The sequence below is a fragment of the Centroberyx gerrardi genome, chromosome 7 (assembly GCF_048128805.1).
Source record: "Centroberyx gerrardi isolate f3 chromosome 7, fCenGer3.hap1.cur.20231027, whole genome shotgun sequence".
NCBI classification, from domain to species: Eukaryota; Metazoa; Chordata; class Actinopteri; order Beryciformes; family Berycidae; genus Centroberyx; species Centroberyx gerrardi.
The window spans coordinates 31,505,419-31,527,244 of NC_136003.1; the positions used below are offsets into that span (position 1 = coordinate 31,505,419).

At 40.7% G+C, this 21,826-nt stretch overlaps 3 protein-coding genes and 1 long non-coding RNA gene across 4 annotated transcripts in view; all 4 read right to left on the reverse strand.

Moving 5' to 3' along the window:
- LOC144539493 (protein NLRC3-like) overlaps positions 1-21,826 on the reverse strand; it is an 81,860-nt gene that overhangs the window by 47,231 nt on the left and 12,803 nt on the right. The window lies entirely within an intron of this gene.
- The window catches only part of LOC139916981 (uncharacterized), an 88,891-nt gene that overhangs the window by 14,796 nt on the left and 52,269 nt on the right, over positions 1-21,826 (reverse strand). Inside the window, exon 9 of the mRNA XM_078284538.1 lies at positions 129-207. Coding sequence (XP_078140664.1) covers positions 129-207 — 79 coding nt within the window. The remainder of the gene's footprint in view (positions 1-128; positions 208-21,826) is intronic.
- On the reverse strand, positions 1,783-4,498 carry LOC144539530 (uncharacterized). The gene is made up of 4 exons (XR_013505007.1): positions 4,437-4,498; positions 2,153-2,255; positions 1,919-2,035; positions 1,783-1,810 (listed from the first exon to the last, which is right to left on the reverse strand). It is a non-coding gene; the product is annotated as an uncharacterized LOC144539530 (long non-coding RNA).
- Positions 9,119-20,638, reverse strand: LOC144539492 (protein NLRC3-like). The gene is made up of 10 exons (XM_078284744.1): positions 20,591-20,638; positions 17,129-17,242; positions 16,666-16,776; positions 16,319-16,397; positions 15,882-16,125; positions 12,023-13,826; positions 11,755-11,928; positions 11,172-11,345; positions 10,908-10,954; positions 9,119-10,590 (listed from the first exon to the last, which is right to left on the reverse strand). The coding sequence occupies exons 1-10, from the start codon at positions 20,596-20,598 to the stop codon at positions 9,989-9,991; spliced, it is 3,357 nt and encodes a 1,118-aa protein (XP_078140870.1). The 5' UTR covers positions 20,599-20,638; the 3' UTR covers positions 9,119-9,988.

A 21,826-nucleotide genomic window follows, 5' to 3' on the forward strand; every position in this document is an offset into this window, starting at 1 on the left:
ACATAATAAAATTGTGGAACACAACATCAAAACCATCTTGCATAGATTGAAAGCCAGAAATGACCAGAATGGTTGTTTTGCATTTTATTTGTAGCAGAAGTAAAATGTGTTGTTGTACATTAACACACCAGAAATATGGAGGCCAGGTCTGTTTGATGCTCCTGGGAAGACTGACCACTGGGAACCTCTGAACTCTTCAGATGAACTCTGCAGAGGAAACATGATGATGATGTATTAGGTCTGCAGATATCAACACACACACACGCACACACACACACACACACACACACACAGTCTTACTTAAGTCACTTTTGGGGTATTTACATAGATTTACATTCATTTCCTGGAGACTTATCCTAACCCTAACCATAACCACTGACCCAAAAATCAGCTTTTTACCAATTGGGGACACGGCTTTTGTCCCCAATTGCACAAGCCGTCCCCAATCAACTGGTCTTAAGTCTGGTGTGTGTCCCTGAAAGTGACTTAAGTCATACCCACACACACACACACACACACTCAGAGAATACAAGGTGAACTCCACTGTAAATGCTGCTCTGATTATTTGATGTGATGTTTTGAAATAGGAAACTCAATCAACAGAGTATAAAAGGCTAGACCAAATCTATATGTTATGACTTCTTACCTCTGCTCAGTAGAGTCAGATAAGAACATACTCATCTGTTGTAAAGTCTTGCCTTTGCTCAGTAGAGTGGTGTTTATTTTGGAAGGCAAATGGCAGCTCCATAGACCAGTCACTCTTCATGGACACACAGCTGGGTACAGGGGAGTCTGGTCTTTCCAGCTGGATCCTGCTGGAAACAAAGGATTGATAAAACAAAGGTGGTAGTAAAAATGTTAGAGAAGCAGGGTTTTGACCAGCAGGTTGGTTTGAATCCCAATATCAGCTTTGAAAATCAGAACGAATGTGTAACTATTTTTCGCACCCTGTGCAGCTACCACCAATGTGCAAGGAACTTAATCTCCAAATTGTTTTGTTAGAGCTGCTGACCAACAGTAGAGGGCTATGGTTGTACTGGGCAGCTCCCTAACTGCATGAATATGAAGCAGGTTAATGCTGCAAAAAAACATGTATGCTTAGTAAAGCCATTCTTGGATAAATAGTTGTTAAATAAGGACATACAATGTCATAGATGCAAAGCAGCTGACACAGTTTAGCAGTATTGCAGAGAGGAGGCAAGTGAATGATTCTTTATAAAACGGATAGTGCCGGTCCTTGATTATGATTGGCTGAGCTGCGTTCAAAGCCGTTTTAAAATACTCTATAAACACACACCTGTGACCGCATCACATCAGTATTACTGCGCCAAACAAATTGTCTGTGTCTGCGTCTGTGTGTTGCTTGGCAACCATTCTGCTAAATGTCGCTGAAGAACTACATTGCTTGGCGGAAGAATGATCATTTGTTATCAATAAATTATTGCATTTTTTGTTGCTGTGTGTTTATTTTATGAAACCTTGCCAGGTATGTGTAGTAACCGTTTTATAAAAGCAATAAGCCCCAAGAGGCCGTGGTTTACAGTGATGTTAGAACAGCTAAGGGGCGTTGTTAGGCACGATGCGGAGCGGAGTGCCTAACAACGCCCCTTAGCTGTAAACCACGGCCTCTTGGGGCTTATTGCTTTAGTAACTCACTCACTCACTCACTCACTCACTCACAGTTAGCCTATCTGATCCCTTGTGGCCATTAGGAGGCATGGCAGTGAACATTCACTCGCATCCTCTCTGCAGTACTGCTGAACTGTGTAGGCTGCTTCGCATCTATGACACTGTGTCCTTGTTTAATTGTCTATAGACATTGGCGGCCACAAGGGGCCAGATAGGCTAACTGTGGGTGAGTGAGTGAGTGAGTGAGTGAGTGAGTGAGTGAGTGAGTGAGTGAGTGAGTGAGTTTTGCCTTTGCTCAGTAGAGTGGTGTCCATCTTTGAAGGCAAATGGCAGCTCCATAGACTGGTCACTCTTCATGGACACACAGCTGGGTACAGGGGAGTCTGGTCTCTCCTGCTGGACTGGGCTTCAACACAACAGAGACAGAGCTTTTACTCTTAATAATGATGCTGTAATGATTTTCACTGCTGGGCTGTGAAAGAAATGGAGAACAGTCATGGACAGTTAGAGATCCTCATCTTACCTCTCAGCTTTGGTCTGGCTGTCATGTTCCCCAGACAGAGTGGTTTCAGAGGGAGGGAGCCCCTCCTCTCTCTCCTCAGACTGACTCATAGTGGAGAGTACACCTTTACAGAAACACACGCAACATGCTGTGTTAGTTGGACTGACTACATCAAGGTCTCCATTGCAGGATAGATCAGGCTGACATCAAGGGCTGTGATCATTCCTGTCAGTAACATGTCACGTATACTGAGTGTACAAACCAGCGGTGTAGTGGCCATACGCACGTATACTCATTAATTCTACCAGCACATTTCCGCATACCTCTAATGAGGAGTTTAGTCATATACCCAGCATCAGTGTTGTGCAAGTTCACACTTCACAAGAGCTAGCTCAAAGTTCAGTTCACACAGATTAAAATGAACTAGTTCACGTTCATAATTAACAATTTTGAATTTTGAACTAAGTTCACAGTCCCAAAAAATGAACTAGTTCACGTTAATTTCTTCCGAGTTAGGGTAACCCTAACCCTCTTTTTAAATGAGCTGCTCCGAGCTATTCTTTTTCAATAGAACCTCCTCCTACCCATCCATCCCCAGCCCCCAATCATTGCCACTGCCCACTTTACACAACTAAATGAATTATTGTATACTACTATAGAATCACAGACAGAGATTACTTTTAAAAGCCAAGAAAAACCAATGTGAGTATATGTTTTACCACTTAAACAATGTGTCATATTATGCAGAAAGTGAAAAAAGAGGTGCAGTAAAGGTATACTGTAGATGCAATGGAAATTTTATTTAGCCTGCATGAACCAAATTATGCAGCAGTTCAAAAACATAAAATAGATTCATGTGCTTCCAAGCGAGCTGGTACAGGCTGCACCACTGGCTTCATTACAGTCGCTAGCTGAAAGATGTGCTATGATTTCAGTTCTGCAGAGCACACAATTTAGAGTATTTAGAGTACTTCAGCAGTACCGGTATACACTCACGTTCACATTCATTAGTTGCAAACGGATACGTCAGTTCACCGTTCACCAAAAACATGAGCACGTTCTTTTAGCGCGTTCATGCACAACACTGCACACCACACTGTAGTAGAGGTTATATCAAAAGTAGTCAAAACGCAAAATGCAAGCAGGTAACCAAATGCCCCCCACACACACAATTTCATCATCTCGCCTATGGCACCAAATAAGCGAGGACCGCCACTGGCTTAGGCAGCACCATGCTGCTACTGACTCACAATTGTGGCAATGCAAGGCCATGTCAGGGCAAGAAGTACGTTTGTTTGGAGTATAGCACTATAGCTTTACAGTAACCTGGATAGAAACATATTTTATAGAGTAAACTGGTCCATAACATAACTGGATAAATACCTTAAAGGAATAATTTGCAGTCATTTCAAAGTTTCATATTTGTATGCTTATTTTGAAAATACTATAAAGACAAAAGGAAATGGGAATGTCCTGGTTTTATCCATGCAGCCAATAATATACCATAGCAATTTTAGAGTTTGACCCCATAGCAATAGTACAGTTGGACTTCCAGTTTTCCACAAAGTACGGTAACTATTGGTGGTATATTCCATTCAATAAACTAGCAACTTTGTTTTTGCTATGCGGTCCAGCTCTATCATCTATTATTGGCAGCATGGATGAAACCAAAGCATGGATTCCCATTTCCGTTTGCCTTTTAAGTACTTTCGTGGTAAGAAAGCTATATCAATTTTTGAAATGAAGGGGGTGAACTATTCCTTTAATGACTGTCCTGTTTACAAGGCTTTGTCAGTGCCTGTTTAAAGCGTTCTAGCACACAGTAAACTGCCTGTGTCCACACTCTAGCTGTGTAACAGTAAACTGGATGCAACAGCTGATTGGATAATTGTACGGATAACTGTATGTGAATAATAGGCTACCTTAATTATCACAAGGCCCTATTTCACCAAGCCCTATAAGTCTTTTTGGATAAATAATCTACCTTTGTACCATGGACTGAACTGTTTCAGTAATTGTATGGGAACGATTGTAGTTAATGTGTTTTGTATTGAATTGATTGATGTTAGCTACATTCCATATATAAAAACCTACATTAACATGTTTGAACACTGTCGAGTGATGTTTTTAGTCTAAACAGCGCGTTAACAAGATAAGATCACGGACGAGACGGAGATTTCCGCTTTTAATAGTCTAAATTTAGCCAACTGTCGGCTGTAACAGTATGATGAAAGATATGGCTATGCTGACAGATCAAAGCATAAAACACTAACTGTCGTGTAAACTGTTGGTTACAGTAGCCTACCTTTCGGTGTTCTCTGCGCCATACAGGAGCTATATGCCGGCCGGCCGGTAAATTAAAGTGAAAGTAGTCCGCCGCTTCAACAAGGAAATCGACCACAGACAGAGAGAGAGAGAGAGAGATACGCCCAGCTCTCCCCCAAGTAGGCCTGCTGTCATCCATTCACCAAACTCACCTACTATTACCATGGGTGTAGGAAGCACGGGGGACAGGGGCGAGATGTCCCCTCCAATATTAAAACATGATTAAAATGTCCCGTTCAAAAAATAAACCACGACATTGTGTTATTTTGCCTCCGCATTGAAGAATCAACCGAGGGACTTTTATTTTGAAAAGCCTTTGACTCCGTGCAATGTGGAATGAAGTTGAATGAAGAGAGTATCTCCGTATGAAAAAAGTGCGCCACAAGAGTCTTGATAGGACTTCATATCGGTGAGGAGCAAACAGCAGCCAAAAACAAAGCTGCATAGATCATGGGAAGAGGTGTCACTCTGGCCCTAAATTAAATATCTTGTAATTACGTGTTCTGTTCTGCAATATTAAAAGCATTCCACTGACGTTTTGGCCCGCAAAGGCAGATTGTAAAGAATATAATGGCTTACATTCTGATGCAGGCCTCTGTGGGCAAAACGACAATGGAATGATATTAACTGTGTAGAAAAAATAAATACATTTATACTGTGAGCAGAGTGATGCCTCTTCACTTGATCTGATGGAGCAGAGCAGTCAGCGAGCACAGGGCCGTTAAAGTGTCAATCATAATGAAGAAATTCATGGTAATCAAACGGCAAGATGTCCAATCAACACTACTGGTCAGGAGCCGATAGAGAGAGAAAAGAAAAAAGAGGATGTGCAGCAAATGAAACGTATGATATTGCGCCAAGGAGGAATAAATGTGTAAAAAGTTATATAAAGCTAGTTTTCATGACTGTCAACAACAAAAGGTCAATAGCTTTGTTGCCACTGCTTCCAAAAAGCACAGACATCTGTCCGTCAGTTATGTAAAGACAATACTTTTGTCTATTTGCCTCAGTGTCCTGTATGCTTGTAAGTATGTAATCTTTCTCTGATATTATTACAGCATTATATTTTCGTCTTAGGCCTAGTTGTTTTGCAGCTAAACTTAAACTTAATTCTTCACCATATTGGATGGCTTGCATCTTGTCTGAAACGTTTCTTTGCATGGCTCATTATCCTGCCGTAATGGAACAGGTGTGCTGGCTTTTTGTATGTACTTTATAATTAACATCTTTTCAAGCTAAAGCCAGTCAGTGTTGTAGCAGGGCTTGGAGAAAAAACACACTTAGCTCTTAAAAAGGACCAGTGCACCCAAAAGATAAATGACCAGAAACCAGATAATATCAGTGCAGCTAGTTGGAAGGAAAATACAACTACATAAAACACTGTAATTCCAAGACGGAAATTATTATTATTGTTATTGTATTATTATTATTAATGAGAAACAGGCAAAACTAGATAGATTGGCTGAAAGCCTGCTGTAACCAACACATAAAGTCTGATCTGTCACTTAGCACCTGAGTCATTCTTTCTTTATTTTCAGATAGCCTTTTTAAAAGTTACCAGAAATGAGTATTGCAGAGCTGTTTTTTGAAAAATGTTCCTCCTGTGGAGGATGCCCCCGGACCCCAGTAGTCAAATTTGTCCCCCCCCCCAAAGGCCAACTGCTTCATACGCCCATGACTATTACTATACAAGTGTAACAACAACGACTACTGCTACTATTACTACTGCTACCACCACTAGCCTGCTATAGTATTTAGGCCAGTCATTTTATAATCCGTCCACAAGAGGGAGCCACTGATCTTTGACAATGAAAAACTTCCCCAGCCTGAGTCTACAATAGCACAATAGTGTCCACTAAATACTTACATGTCAACTACGTGCATATAGTACTCATGTGTTGACAGATCAAGGACACGCAGTGCCATAGAAGCGAAGCAGCAGCAGAGAGGGGGCGAGTGCAGGATCCTGGTTCAGTGTTTGTAGACACTGCAATGCCTTCTAACGGCCACTAGGGGTCAGATATACGCTAACCGTAAGGATGTGAGTGAGTGAGTTACTTTACATGTCCGTGAGTTTCGTTGCATCTAAAAATATGTAGGTTTTTGTTTTTTTTTTGTTTTGTTTTTTGTTTTTTGAAACATACTGCTCCTTTATTCTCAGAATGCAGAGCAACAATATAAAACTACAGTAAACCAGCCAACATGCACACGTGCTGTAGCAGTACAAACCACTAGAGGGCGTCCTCACTCCACAGAAAAAACTCATTCTTAACAGGTCTCATTATCCAAAAATGTGGCCTTGAAACGAGCTGCTGTCCAGAAATGTGCATGTTAACACTCACTGTAACCACACTGCTGGCATTGTTTAAAACGCAAATCAGTGACAAAGGGAGTTTTCTGGAGTAAAGTCGACCTCTATTCTTAAAAGCATATATTGATAAACTTCCAAAATAGGGCAATATTTGGCACAACTGAATTTTAAAAAGGGTTTCAAATTAAATTCTTAGGAAAATTATTCAGCATATTAATTCCAAAAAACTTTTGGAGAAGGTATGCTACCTGAAATATAACAGGCAATATTTGAACATGAATGACTATATCCTCAAAAAATGATGCTTTAATGAACAAATGTCTTCAGATGACTCCTGACTTCAGTACTAACCCATAATATATTTAACTTTCACGTCAGCAATCAATACGCGAGAGTAGGTGTCATGTTTTTAAATGGTGGATATCTCATTTTGGTTCCAATCTCTTTATTCATGTATTCATTTATTCAAGTGAAGATTACTGCTGTCACCTCAGAGCAAGACGGTCCCCGGTTCGATTCCCGTGTCTTTCTGTGTGGACTTTGCATGTTCTCCCCGTGTTCGCCTGGGTTTCCTCCAAAGACATAATGCAGGTGGATTAGAGTCTCAATTGCCCATAGGTATCAATAATGTAGCTGTGTTTAATGAAATGCTGCCCTCTACTGGTCATTCCTATACCCTACACGGTAGATAAAAAATTCAAGTTCTCCATTCAAAATGCTTCAAGTAAAAGTATTAAAGTATCAACGTTAAATGCATTTTATGTATTAAATGTAAGAGTACATATTAAGTGTCCTGTGCAAGTAATCTATAGCCAGTAAGTTTTCCATCTTCAGTGCATTAACTTCTGTAGGTTCGGCTAAAAGTATCAGGGTCCAGCTATGTTCACTCTGCTCTCTCAAAGTTAGCTTTGTTTGAAATGATTAACAGGATATGTGCTTCTAAATGTCAAGTCTTCGGTTCCCCAAAGTGGGAATACTACTCTTCACATCTGCCTAAAGGGAGATTTTACCCAAATTCACTGTTAGTCTTACAAAAATTGACAATTTCCTTGAATTTAGCAATATCTTTTTTTAATTGTTTTGAGTTTTTAGTTATGAGCTCTCACAATCAATCAGAATGCAATCCTCTGACATGACTGATCTTGTGTCAGACTCAATAAGGAACTCTTTGCTTTGTTTAGTCAAGATGTAAATAGGTTTGGTTCATCAGCCTGCTGGTTTGATATTGGTCTACTCCCTATTGGAGCATTTTTACAGAAAATGTGGTCTTTCTTTAATGTGACTCAGATTGTACTCAAAGTCATGACAAAAAGGCACCACAACATGGTAAATGGTAAACAAAGTGTATTTCTTAAACCTCAACTAAACTCCAAAGCACAACTAAATGGAATGGGATGTGTTCAGTGAGTACTACAAGACTGAGTGCAAAGAGTTGCATGTGAGGAGGAATGTGTGCATGTGGCATTGGGTGCATCAAAATATAAGTAAATATAAGTAAATAAAGTATAAACTTAAACTCAAACAAAAGGCTGTGGTCCGCATGGCCCCACAGGAAAAACAACCATAAGAGAGGAAAGAGAAGCAAGACAAACAAGAGACCAGGCCCACAGGGAGAGAGAAAGGGCTGGGGAAGCAGGGCCATGACAGTTGTTGTTGTTGTTGTTGTTGTTTGTCTGCGACTTTTACGATTGTCATGATGCTGCTTTCTTGACCAGGTCTCCCTTGAAACAAGAGATTCTTCATCTCATTGGGAATAAACTGGTTAAATAAAGGTTAAATAAAAAAATAAAAAAATGTGCTACCTGAGTTGGACAGTCATGTACCTGCATCTAAATTAAAAAATATTAATTAATTTATCACAGTTCTTGATTATTGACATAAATATGTCAATTTGAGTGTCCCTGACATCTTGGTTTGGCAATATAAGATCAATGATGTCATAGATTACATCTTCCTCAGTGATGAAAAGTCATGCCAACTTAGAAAACAAAAAAATAATATATAAAATATATAATATATAAAACTATACTTGCTTGAAAAGAAGAAGATCAAACAAGATATTTAAAACATTTAAAATGTAATTCTGGGAAACAATTGTAGAAAACAAGATAGATGTTTAGCTTGGGGTTGTGAGATTAATAAAATACCAAATGAAACAAAAGTCCAAAGGAAAGATATTTTAACCTGTCAATCATCAACAACAGACTCTCAGATGAACCACAATAACTTGTTGTTCATTGTTGCTCGTTAAATATCTCATTTAATTTTCCAAATAAAATGTCTGTTATTGTACGTGTTACCGGTGAAATTCTGCGTTGTGTGGAAGGTGAAGGAAGGACCCAAAACCAGGATGTCTTTGGACCTGACGTCCGTTTATTCTGACATGAAATAAAACAAAACAAATCCTCCAAGTGAATATGTCACTCCAGCTCCTCTCCCATAGCGGAACACAGCAAAAGGGCCGAAGCTAATGTCACCACAAGATTGTGGCTTAAACTACGGTATGACGCTACTCAAACATACAGCAGTTCTGCAAAACTTAAAAATATATATATAAAATAAAACACAGTAAAAATACCTGACATGAAATAAAACAAAACAAAGTGAATATGTCACTCCAGCTCCTACACAAATTAAATTAATGAAGAAAAAAAAGGGGGAATGTTAGCTTAACTCGTACAGTTTTTAGCTAGCAGATTTCGTTGTTAAATATAACTTTATATAAGGGCCAATAAATGACAATATATAAACTAACAGGTGCATCTAGACTTTATGACAGTAGGGATAACAAAAATAGAAATATGAATGATAAGAAACTATAAGATGGATTGTGATAATACGGGAGGAAAAAAGACACCCACCTCTCCCATAGGGGAACACAGCAAAAGGGGAGAGGTGAAGGGGGGACAGGAAGTTTATGGGGGCTAGGAGAAGGAGGGGTGCAGGAGGTGGGGCTCTTACTGTACATACTGTAGCCTATATGACAGCAGAAATGGAGGTAGAAGAAAACTGTCAGGTATACAAATTAAAATAACAGGTTTAGTGTAATTATACATGTAATAACTCTGTTACATACGTGTGATGTTAAAATCATGTTCAGTAACCCTACACATAGAATACACTCTATTTACAGTGAAATTAGTAGTAAACCTATATGAAAATACAATATGTGTGTGTGTTGTGATCCTGTACAGAGTGAACTATCATTTCAGCAGCTGTCTTTAGTCAGGAGTGTGAGTGTTTCTCCACACAGGAGGCGACTCTCCCTCCTCTATCTGACAAAGAGACACTGAGGAACCAAACAACTCAGACCCAAACCTATACCTAAACATAAACGCAGGGTAGAGGGGTTCAGTGAATGTGGAGTGGAAGGTGTGGATGTGGATCAGTGTGTCAGAGGAGACTCTGTAGAAGGACAGAGAGCCAGCAGGCCAGTCCAGATACACTGCTACTCTGTCAGAGTCAGACGAGGGGGGGATACGTATGGCTGTTGTTACGTTATTGTGCCAGGGAGTGTAACTATTACCAGAGCAGTACAGAATCCAGGACTTGTCATTCCATCCAAGCCTGCAGTCTTCACCGTTTCCTGTCCTTCTGATTCCTCTGTATGTCACTCCTATATCGACCCTTCCTTCCTTCTCTACCTCCCAGTAACAGCGCCCAGTCAGACCATTTCCACACAGCACCTGGTACCAGCAGTCAAATCTCTCTGGGTGATCAGGATATGGCTGCTCTTCTTTCATCAGCATCATCTTTCTGTTGTCCTCAGACAGAGAGAGGTTTCTGTGTGCTGTGTTTGGGTCCAGTGTGAGTTTACAGGCATCTGATGGAGAGAACAAGACGCAATACAGCAACAGGTTTTGAACTAATAAACATTTTCTTTTAATTATTTTTTGATTTATATACAGTACAAGACACGATACAGCAGGGGTTTCAGATCTAATAAACCTGTTCTGTTAATCATTTGTTGATTTATTGACAGTTTGACATTTCATGATGACATATTATCAGCCATCATCTTCATTCACAGTAGAATTTGAATGAATGGATTTCACATACTGCGGTGTAGATGGACTTTACATCTAAATCCTTAAATGTGTGCTGCTTTGTTTTAATGAATTAAACTAAATACACACTTACATTTCCTCAGACCTGATTTCAACCACCGCACTTCTCCATGGTCCAGACTGGGGATGGATAAACAAAGTCAAATCAGCATAGTCTCTTTGATACCTGGACATTAAATAGCCTTCCCAATGAATGATTATCCATAAAACATCATTCATATCCTACATTAAGCACTAAACAATATGCCACAGCTTCTCAGCACCACTGAGAAAATGGTTGCCAACTCTAACCCGTCTATAAGACATTGCCTCTGCCTGGCAGCAAGCCTCTCCATACCTGAGAGAGTCCAGTCTCCAGTGTGGATCCTCCAGTCCAGCAGAGAGCAGCTTCACTCCTGAGTCTCCTGGATGATTGTAGCTCAGGTCCAGCTCTCTCAGATGGGAGGGGTTGGAGCTCAGAGCTGAGGCCAGAGAAGCACAGCCTTCCTCTGTGAGCAGACAGCCTGACAACCTACACACACACACACACACACACACACACATACAGAGTGGATGGAGACAGACACACTTTCAGAGCACAGACAGTGGTGGAGAGAACACCGCTGTATTTTGATTTACCTTACTAGTGACTGTGTATGAATAAAGACACCAGAGCGGTGATTTAACTTCACTCCTGTCTCCTGTGCTGTTTGGGACCCTACAGTAGCTTAGTCATTGCTACACATAAAAATCCTGGTATTTTAGGTTTTAACAACAGAGGCAGTAAGAAGAGAAAATAGTGAACTATAGTCATGGACAGTAGTTCACAGAAGGTACAAAGGAGTGCCAAAAGATGGAATCACAATTGGTTTGAAAATTGCATGAGTAACCTAAAGCAGGATTTAAATGGTCATGTGTTGAACAGGTTGAGGAATACTGACCTGAGAGTTTTCAGCCTACAGTGTGGACTCTCCAGTCCAGCAGAGAGCAGCTTCACTCCTGAATCCTGCAGGTCGTTGTTACTCAGGTCCAGCTCTCTCAGACTAGAGGACTGGGAGCTGAGAACTGAGGCCAGAGCTTCACAGCTTCTCTCTGACAGCTTACAGCCACTCAGCCTGAAGAAGAATCAGTGATATAGACAATTTTATCTTGTATAAAAAATATGACATGTAATATCTGTAAAATCTATTCAATGATCTATGCACCTACAGAGAAATATTGGAGGCTTTGACCACTGGCAGCAGCCTCAGAAGACCCTCCTCTGAAGCAGAGTATTTCTTCAGGTCAAACACATCCAGCTCTTTTTCTGATGACAGTAAGATGAAGACCAGAGCCGACCACTGAGCAGGGGAGAGTTTCTCTGTGGAGAGACTTCCTGATGTCAGGTACTGTTGGATCTCCTCCACTAGAGAACGGTCATTCAGCTCATTCAGACAGTGGAAGAGATTGATGCTTCTCTCTGGAGAAGGATTCTCCCTGATCTTGTCCTTGATGTACTGGACTGTTTCCTGATTGGTCTGTGAGCTACTTCCTGTCTGTGTCAGCAGGCCTCGTAGGAGAGTCTGATTGGTCTCCAGTGAAAGACCCAGGAGGAAGCGAAGGAACAAGTCCAGGTGTCCATTTGGACTCTGTAAGGCCTTGTCCACAGCACTCTGGTAGAGGTCATTTATGTTAGACTTGTTTCTTGACAGTGTAGACCTCCAGGATGTTGATTGTGGTTCTGACAGTAAATTGGCATCCATGTTGATGAATGACAGAAAGACATAAACAGCAGCCAGAAACTCCTGAATGCTCAGATGGACAAAGCAGAACATCTTGTCCTGGTTCAGCCCACGCTCCTCTTTAAAGATCTGTGTGAACACTCCTGAGTACACTGAGGCTGCTCTGATATCAATGCCACACTCTGTCAGGTCGGCTTCATAGAAGATCAGGTTGCCTTTCTCCAGCTGCTCAAAAGCCAGTTTTCCCAGAGACAGAATCATCTTCCTGGTCTCTGCAGTCCAGAGTGGATCTGTCTCAGCTCTCCCATGATACTTGACATTACTCTGTATGGACTGAACCACCAGGAAGTGGATGTACATCTCAGTCAGGGTCTTGGGCATCTCTCCTCTCTCATCTGTTTTCAACACATGCTCCAGAACTGTAGCAGTGATCCAACAGAAGACTGGGATGTGGCACATGATGTGGAGGCTTCGTGAAGTCTTGATGTGGGAGATGATTCTGCTGGCTAGCTGCTGATCTTTGAATCTCTTCCTGAAGTACTCCTCCTTCTGTTGGTCAGTGAACCCTCTCACCTCTGTCACCATGTCAACACACTCAGGAGGGATCTGATTGGCTGCTGCAGGTCGTGTGGTTATCCAGAGGCGAGCAGAGGGAAGCAGTTTCCCCTTGATGAGGTTTGTCAGCAGCACGTCCACTGAGGTTGACTCTGTAACATCAGTCCAGATCTCGTTGTTCTGGAAGTCTAGAGGAAGTCGACACTCATCCAGACCGTCAAAGATGAACACAACCTGGAACTTGTCAAACCTGCAGATTCCTGCTTCTTTGGTCTCAATAAAGAAGTGATGAAGAAGTTCCACCAAGCTGTACTTTTTCCCTTTCAGGAAATTCAGCTCTCGGAAAGTGAATGGAAATGTGAACTGTATATTATGGTTAGCTTTGTCTTCAGCCCAGTCCAGAGTGAACTTCTGTGTTAAGACTGTTTTCCCAATGCCAGCCACTCCCTTTGTCATCACTGTTCTGATTGGTTTATCTCTTTCAGGTAAGGGTTTAAAGATGTCTTCACATTTGATTGTTGTTTCTTGTCTTGCTGGTTTCCTGGATGCGGTTTCAATCTGTCTGACCTCATGTTCCTTATTGACCTCTCCACTCTCTCCCTCTGTGATGTGGAGCTCTGTGTAGATCTGATTCAGAAGTGTTGGGTTTCCTGCTTTGGCAATCCCCTCAAACAAACACTGAAACTTCTCTTTCAGATTAGATTTGAGTTCATGTTGGCACATGGCAGCAGGAGATTCTGAATGAACAAATAATTAGAAAGAAGAAAATCAACGAATGGATGTAACAGTAAATCTGGGAAATGTTAACATTTCCTGGTAAATGTGTACATTTCCCAACTCCATTGTATTTCTTCAACAAGTCCTGATTCTGTGAAGCCCAGTGTGAAAGGCAACTGTTCTTTTTCCCATGGCACAGCCGAGGGCATCACATGGCAAATTCAGGTCAGTCAGTCAGTCAGTCAGTCAGTCAGTCAGTCAGTCAGGTAACGCTTAGTGAGATGACGTCGGAGGCCATCTGCTTCGTCAGATGGCCTCTAGAGGGCGTTTTTTGACTGTGAGATGCAGTGTTTCCCATACAGAGGCTGCTCACTATAGAAATGGATCTACATCGATCTCTAATGCACCTGATGTGCGCATCATGTCATGTCTGTAATTTGGAGATGTACAGACAGCAGACCAGCAGAATTGAACTCAATCCACAGTCTCCCGGTGTGTAAACAACTTAACATTCCACAGTCAGTAACGGGGATTTACAGACAGTAACTCGTCTTCGCTGCCCTACAGACTTTAACGGTAGGTGACGTCATCTTGTCGTATTTAACCCTCCTGTTGTGTTCCAGTCGAATTTGACCGATTTTAAGTTTTCTCTCTGAAAAATGTAGTTCATTTAATCTGATTGTCATAAGGTTCCATGACTTTGTCCACACAGGGCATCTGAACACACAAAATAAATTTTGATAATTTTCATAAAATTTTGGGTGTTTTATTTAACTTTTGTACACCTGTGGTGTTCCCGGTCAAAAATGACCGGTCAGTAGAAATGAATGGGAGACTACAATTAGTGTATAAAATTGAGTTCAGGCACATGCCCATTCATCAGATGGACACACTTCCTCTCCCAGACCCCCACATGCATGTGTGTTTGAGCACACACACACACACACACACACACACACACACGCACACACACACACACACACATCTCACTCCCCTTCTTGGCTTCCATGGCAACCCCACGGGAATCTTTCCCCCATGGGAACCACACCTGTTGGCATTCTCACTAACAATCGCAAAATTGTTTCAATAATATATAGAACTTTTCTCGCAGCTCTGGTATATAAAGCTTTTTTGAGGCCTTGCTCACAATTCATTCTGTGGCAGCACAATGACCAAACAATATACTGTATGTGAGGCTCTTGATCTTATCTTTGATCATGACACTGGTGAGGAGGAGAGAGGCCAGGAAACTGACAGTGAAGATGCAGTAAAGTTTTCATGTGTAGTTTTAGGCCTATGTCCTTTCTTTACTAATAAAATCATACCGGTCAGTTTTGACCGGGAACACAACAAATGTTATTTTGTGCCACTATTTAAAAATTTGAAATGGTTTCAAAACAAATGTCCTTGTTAAACTTTGACACAAAGTAGTCTGTGATAAATAGCACAATGTGTTTCATCTGAGTATTTGTTATAGTCAAAATAATCCATACATTATGCTTTTTTTACTCAAAAACGAGTTGTATGAGCTCAGGTCAATGAGGCCTACAGGCAATAAATAGCAAATAGAAGTTCAAAACTTGTAATGTTCACAAGAACTTAAGTTGATAAAAAAGATCTAACACAACATTAGGTGATAATATATGTATTATTATGGATTTCTAATCAGCTATAATGGGCCGGTCATTTTGGACCGGGAACACAGAATTAATTAACATGAAACGAACACAACAGGAGGGTTAAGTCACGTTAGTGGAATTAGGTAATTTAACTGTCGCAGTGCTTCAGTGCATAGAATTGAATACACGCGCCGTGGGTCTGTACAGGATTTGTGCTTGTTGTTTTTTTCTCTTTCTTTCTTTTTTTTTTTATATATATGCACCACTGTGTTCAGCATTTTACACCCACATTAACAAATTCGGAACTTTACCAAATTATCAATGGGGATTGTGCTCATTTACCTTCTAATCTGCATTGGATAAATCTTGTTTCAGAAATGTCTATATTTACAGCAGAGTTTAGAAATGTAAACATCTCCCATTTTCCAATAATTTCCCCTTTCCATCATGTTAAACCTGTTAAAAGCCTCTTATTGCTCTGCAGAGAGTCAGCCAGCTCCTCCTGCTTCATTTTCCTCAGGATGTGCAGTGTGATCTCCAGAAGTGCCTCTCTGCTCCTCCTCTGCTCTTCCTCCTCACTGTCCACCACCTCCTCATCCTCCCTCTGACTCTCTTTGCATTCTGGGTAATCTGGCCTCAGAACGCTCTGGAACCTCTTCAGCTCATTCTTCACAAAAGTGATGATGTTCTCCTCAAGCAGCTGCAACATAAAAAAATATGAATGAATGAATTAATCTTTCATAATAAAATCGTAGAAAACAACATCAAATCCATCTTGGATAGATTGATAGCCCACTAGTCTAAAGAGTTTTGCATGGAGAATATTATGACCAGAATGGTAGTTTTGCATTCGATTTGTAGCTCAAGTAAAAGGTTGTTGAACATTTACACACCATAAATATAGAGTCCATTTCTGTTTGATGCTCCTGGGCAGACTGACCACTGGGAACCTCTGACCTCTCCTGGTGGACTCTGTGGACAAAACATAGATATCAGGTATCAACACACACACACACACACACACACACACACACACACACACACACACACACGCACAGGTGGTTAAAGGTGCTGTGCTAGTGGATAAACAAGGTGAACACCACTGTAAACGCTGCTCTGATTGTTGGATGTGATGTTTTGAAAGAGGAAAGTGAATCATTAGAGTATGAAGGGCCAGAACAATTCTATATCTCATGACTTAGGGTCTGATAACAACACATCATCAGTTTTAAATCTTTACGTTTGATCAATAGAGTGGTGTCCATCTTTGACGACAGTTGGTTCATCCATAGACTTGTCACTCATGGACACACAGCTGGGTTCAGGGGAGTCTGGTCTCTCCTGCTGGATCCTGCTAGAAACACAGGATGGACAAAACAGGGGTGATGGAAAGGATAGAGAGGCAGCAGGCTTTTGACCAGCAGGTTGATAGTTCCTGACTTGGAGTCTGGGGAGAGTAAATGAGTAACACTCTTCTCTCGCTCAACTACCACCAACTAGCCTTTATACAAGAAACTTAAGCCCCAAATTGGTCTGGTGGAGCTCTTAGTGGCCAACAGTAGTAGACTGGTTGTACTGGTCAGGTGAGAATATATAACTGTGTATATGTGATGAAGAGTTATGCTGAAAAAGAACATGCAAACTCAGCAAAACTTTTCTTGTTAAATAATAGTTAAAACATGAATATAGTAATAACAACTTACTTCTTTTCAGAAGAATGGTGTTTATCTTTAAAATCAATAGGGTCATCCTTTGACCTGTCACTCTTCAAGGACACACAGCTGGGTTCAGGGGAGTCTGGTCTCTCCTGCTGGATCCTGGTAGACAGAGAGGAAGACCACCAGGGTGGGAAATGAACTTTTTAGTCAACCAGCCAGCAGCCACAGTAGCTGCTAACATGAATATTGTAAAGACATCAAGGCTCTGACCTTTGCACTTTGTTGTGTGTTTGTCATTTTTGGTGATCTAGGAATAGTTTATATTTTCTGCAGAATTTTCTTTTTTTTAAGCGTAGCTTCAGCGTGACAGGTTTAAAAGTTTAATTTATTGAGTTTTATCTTTTAAAGTTTTATCTTTTAAAGTTGTTTACAATTTGTCCACCAGATTTCACTTTTCACTATATGTCATTTAATTCCATAAAAAATATGAATGGTAATAGTAGCAGTAACACAGTTCTGGCAGATTATACCTTAGACCAGTGGTTCTCAACCTTTTTGAGCCGCGACCCCCAAAAAAAGGTAGGTTGGGGTTCACGACCCCCTCCCTCTCGACTCACCCTTGAAACACACTGCAGTGACCCGCTTCACTTCGGCGCCAGTAGCGGCCTTAGCAATGTTTCACCCATTTCAACTGAAACGGGCCCCGCCCTCCCAAAGGGCCCCCGACTGACATGCAAGCATTGAATAATTCACCCACTTCTGTATATATATGTATATATTGTGGCGAGCTGTGGTTACTTCAATCAAAGATAACACACCGGACACCGTTTCAAAGATAACAGCCAGGTTTAATTGCAGTTACAACCAGTTAGCAGTTCAATATTCACAGCAAAACGGTAGGCGGGTCATTTCTTTCACTACGAACATTACTAACGGTGTCAACTAATACGAACTAGTAAATTCTCAAAGTAAAGCAAATACAGATAATTAAAAGAATCTCTATAAGCAATTATTTAGTGTTATACAACAGTTAGTTCCGGTCGAGCAATTTGATTGGACAAGAGGCATTCCATGAGTGCTGATATACAGTATAACAGCACTGGGACGCTGTACTGTATGTATCACTCCGCTTCACAGGTGTTCTAATGTAACCTTGATCAGGCTGCGTTCACACAGCGTTTTTCTGTGTGGAGAAAGCTGCCTGGAGCTTCTTGTGAGGAGAAATAAAAAGCGGATCATGACAACTTCATCTGACGTTAGCTGAGCAGCTGGCAAGCTAACCAGCTGGTTAGCACTTCTACAGTGTTGTGCAACAAACAAATGCTTACCAGATATTCCCAGTACACGTCCACACAAAACTCTAACTTCATTCGCACCTAGTAGCGACAGCGCAAATATGGAGACATTTGACCTTAATTATGAACGCTCAGCCGAGGCGGAAGATTGGGAAGAAAGTAAGCTGAAATCGTCTGTGCTAACCTAAAAGTAGCTAGCTAGCTTGCAGTCGGGAAACAGTTTACCAGTTGCTTGGCAACACTTGGTAGTGGAATCCTGAGGGAACTGTTTTTGTTGGCGGAGACAAATAACAGACAAAAATCATCTGTTGTCTCAAATTACCATTACTTGATGAATAGCTTTGTTTATACAACTGTTGTATAAAAGCAATATCACACTCGAGGTCGTGCTGTTGTACTGTATATCAGCACGGCTGTGATTATCTTCGCCGTGCTGATATACAGTACAACAGCACTCCCTCTCGTGTGATATTGCTTAATTAAATAACCCTACCAGACCAACAGTGCATGAATAACAAGCTCTCCAGGCCTGACGTGAGCTGTCCACGGTGCTGAAAGAGCGAAGCGCAATTCATCGTAAACAACCAGTAGTTTCAGACACTTTTAATTCCCAAGCAAAATATGGCATTGCTTTTGTTGTTAATTTAATTTGAGGGAATTGTTTAAGCTGTTTTTATGTCAGCTGATACATAGCACATAGGCCTAGTGCTATTCAATGCAGACTAGTAGTTGCCGAGAAGGGTGAGGCTTCTCCTCATTCCAAAGCAAAAATGTCATTGTTTCAGTTTTAAATTGTTTGGTTTGTAATTGTTTGTTTGAATTGTATGGATTATTTCTATGTTGAGCTGTCCATAGTGCTGAAAGTGCACATAATGCATTTAAGTTGAAGTCCGAAAATATACCATTATTGATGCAAACCAACTTGAATCCTCTTAAGGCCGCCTCTGAAATCGGCGCCCTGCCCTGTTGGCACTGCTGTTTACACAGGCGCGCACGGCACTGAGCTCGGCGCGTATTTAGCCTATTTTCTCTGCACACGGGACGCAGACTTCATAGCAGTGGAAGACTGAGCGGTCCTCTGCTGCAAACACACGCTTCTCTGCTCCCTGTTTGTCCCAGGGGTTACTATCACACACGACAGCTACCAGACGCACACGACAGCTACCAGACGCACACATGACAGCTACCAAACGTACACAAACCTTGCATTACTGACCAAAAATATACAAAACAACTAGTCTAAATCAATTTGGCTTTAATTACAGTTTTAAATTTTAGTCAAGATCCGACCCCCCTGGGGGTCGCGACCCCCAGGTTGAGAACCGCTGCCTTAGACGTATACTGTACGTAGTAGTTGAAGTAATGTTTTGTTGAAACATGCCTTTAAGTATTTACAAAGCAGTAGCAGGAGAAGTTCTAGTACAATAAACCTTTGAAAGTGTATTAGAACCTGTAGTAGAAGTAGTAGGTAGTAGAAACAGCATGAGAATACAATGAAAGTCTATGAAGTGCATTAAGCAGCATGTATTTCATTGCTTCTGCTGATGACCTGGGCTCTCTGGTTATGGACCTGAAGGAAAGGTGTGTGACAGCAGCAGACAGTCAACATGGTGTGAAGCTGCTGTGGGACTGTGGCGTTTAAAACTTGGCCTCAAGCAGCTGTAAACATAATTTACCACTAGGGGGCGCACAATAACTAGGAAACCATAAATGTAATATATTCACTATCAACCCTAACTTCAACCACAGTGAAAATATTTAGCTAATAAGTGGAGTGAAAGATCAGATGACATATTAAAACAGTTGTGATAAAGAGGTTTTGACCTGAATAAACATAGTAAACAGCCAATATAAAATAACTTAAGTATCAAAGTGCAAACCAATGTCCAATATCAGATTCCAATCCAATCTGACAGAGAAATCACATATTAGATGATGAAGTTGTTTTATTATGCATCTATCAAATGTTAAAATTTAACCACATCATCTACAGTGAACTAAAGAGCCACCCTGCCCTGATTAAAACAGGTTTAAAAATGTTACAATAAATAAACATGTTCATGACTTTCCTCACATACCTTCACCTCCTAAACACAAATGGAGGATTATTCCTAATTAATATTTTATTACAGTTAAATCAATCAACAGTAAGCATTAATGGATTGAAGAATAATACACTATAAGCTGTAATACAACGTGTTGAATACAATACCTTTCCATGTTGGAAATAACCTGCTGCCACACCGATAAGTGAAAGGCTACTGGCTTGATACTGTTAGAGAGAGAGAGAAAGAGAGAGTCATATTGGTGGAAATATTTAAATCTAGACTTGGGTTTAAATCAAGGCTATGTCTACACATTTATCATTTAACTGTCTGTGTGATGACACTGTATATATCTGTTATTCCCATTTTGATGGATTTAGAGAATTACCATTATTTTCATATTTTTATGCTTTAAAACAGTGATTCTCAACCTTTTTCATCAAGGACCCCTAATTTCGTACACATTAGGGCCACGGATCCCCATTTGATGAGATTTTGTCTCTGAGACCCAAATCTGAGAATTTTTTTTTTTTTTGTTTTGTTTTTTTTGTTGACTGTCTGTGTTGTAGGTAGAGAGATAACAGAGAAACTATGATCAAAACAGTCGTTCTTCTACATTCTCTAATCGTGTTAACTTCTTGTAAATGAAATAATGGTGAAGTTAACAATTCATCAATTTCCTGGGGACCCATGCAACCCACTCAAGGACCCCTGGTGGTCCCCAGACCCCACGTTGAGAACCACTGCTTTGAAACACAGTTTGTAAAAAAAAACAAAAAAAAACATCGGTAATGAAATCTCCAAGGATAATACTGAGACATTATCAAAGACAACAGATCTGCGAAATCAGTAATTACATTATTAGGCTGATATTATATTATGGAGGTCAGTATAATACACAAGGTTGGTTCTTAATAAGAGAAAACAGAGACTCAAATGAAGAGAATTCTCCAAATCACGCAGGATTACACTTCAAGTTATTCCCATGAATGTCAGTCACTCCACCAGATCACTTATGTTTTGGCCAGGATCTAGAAAATGTTTTATTTTAATCTCAATACCTGCTTAAATAAAGGTCACAATAATAAACCAGTGAAATCTGACAGACGCTGTTTATTCTCCTTCTGCAGGCTGCTGTCACATCCTCATAACTTCCGTTTCAGAGTCTAAACCTGTGGGTGGCAGAGAAGTCACAGATCAGGCGGTAAAGTTTTATTATGAGTTTATCAAATGCTGAAATTTAATCACATCTACAGTGAAGTAAAGAGCAAACATCTTTTTTTAGAACAAACAAACGTCTTCATGACTCCAACGTTAACGCCCAAATATTGATGTGTTCACAAACTAGAAGCGGGTTATGATCCACTGCCCTGGTTGGAAATGTTAAAGTATTATTCTGCTTT

What these genes read in the sequence shown, in the direction of transcription:
- LOC144539492 (XM_078284744.1), bottom strand. An exon ending in CACCATTCTTCTGAAAAGAA is followed by an intron (nt 16,777 to 17,128) that starts GTAAGTTGTTAT and finishes TGTTTCTAGCAG; the next exon opens with GATCCAGCAGGAGAGACCAG. An exon ending in TGTAGGCTGAAAACTCTCAG is followed by an intron (nt 11,346 to 11,754) that starts GTCAGTATTCCT and finishes GTGTGTGTGTAG; the next exon opens with GTTGTCAGGCTGTCTGCTCA.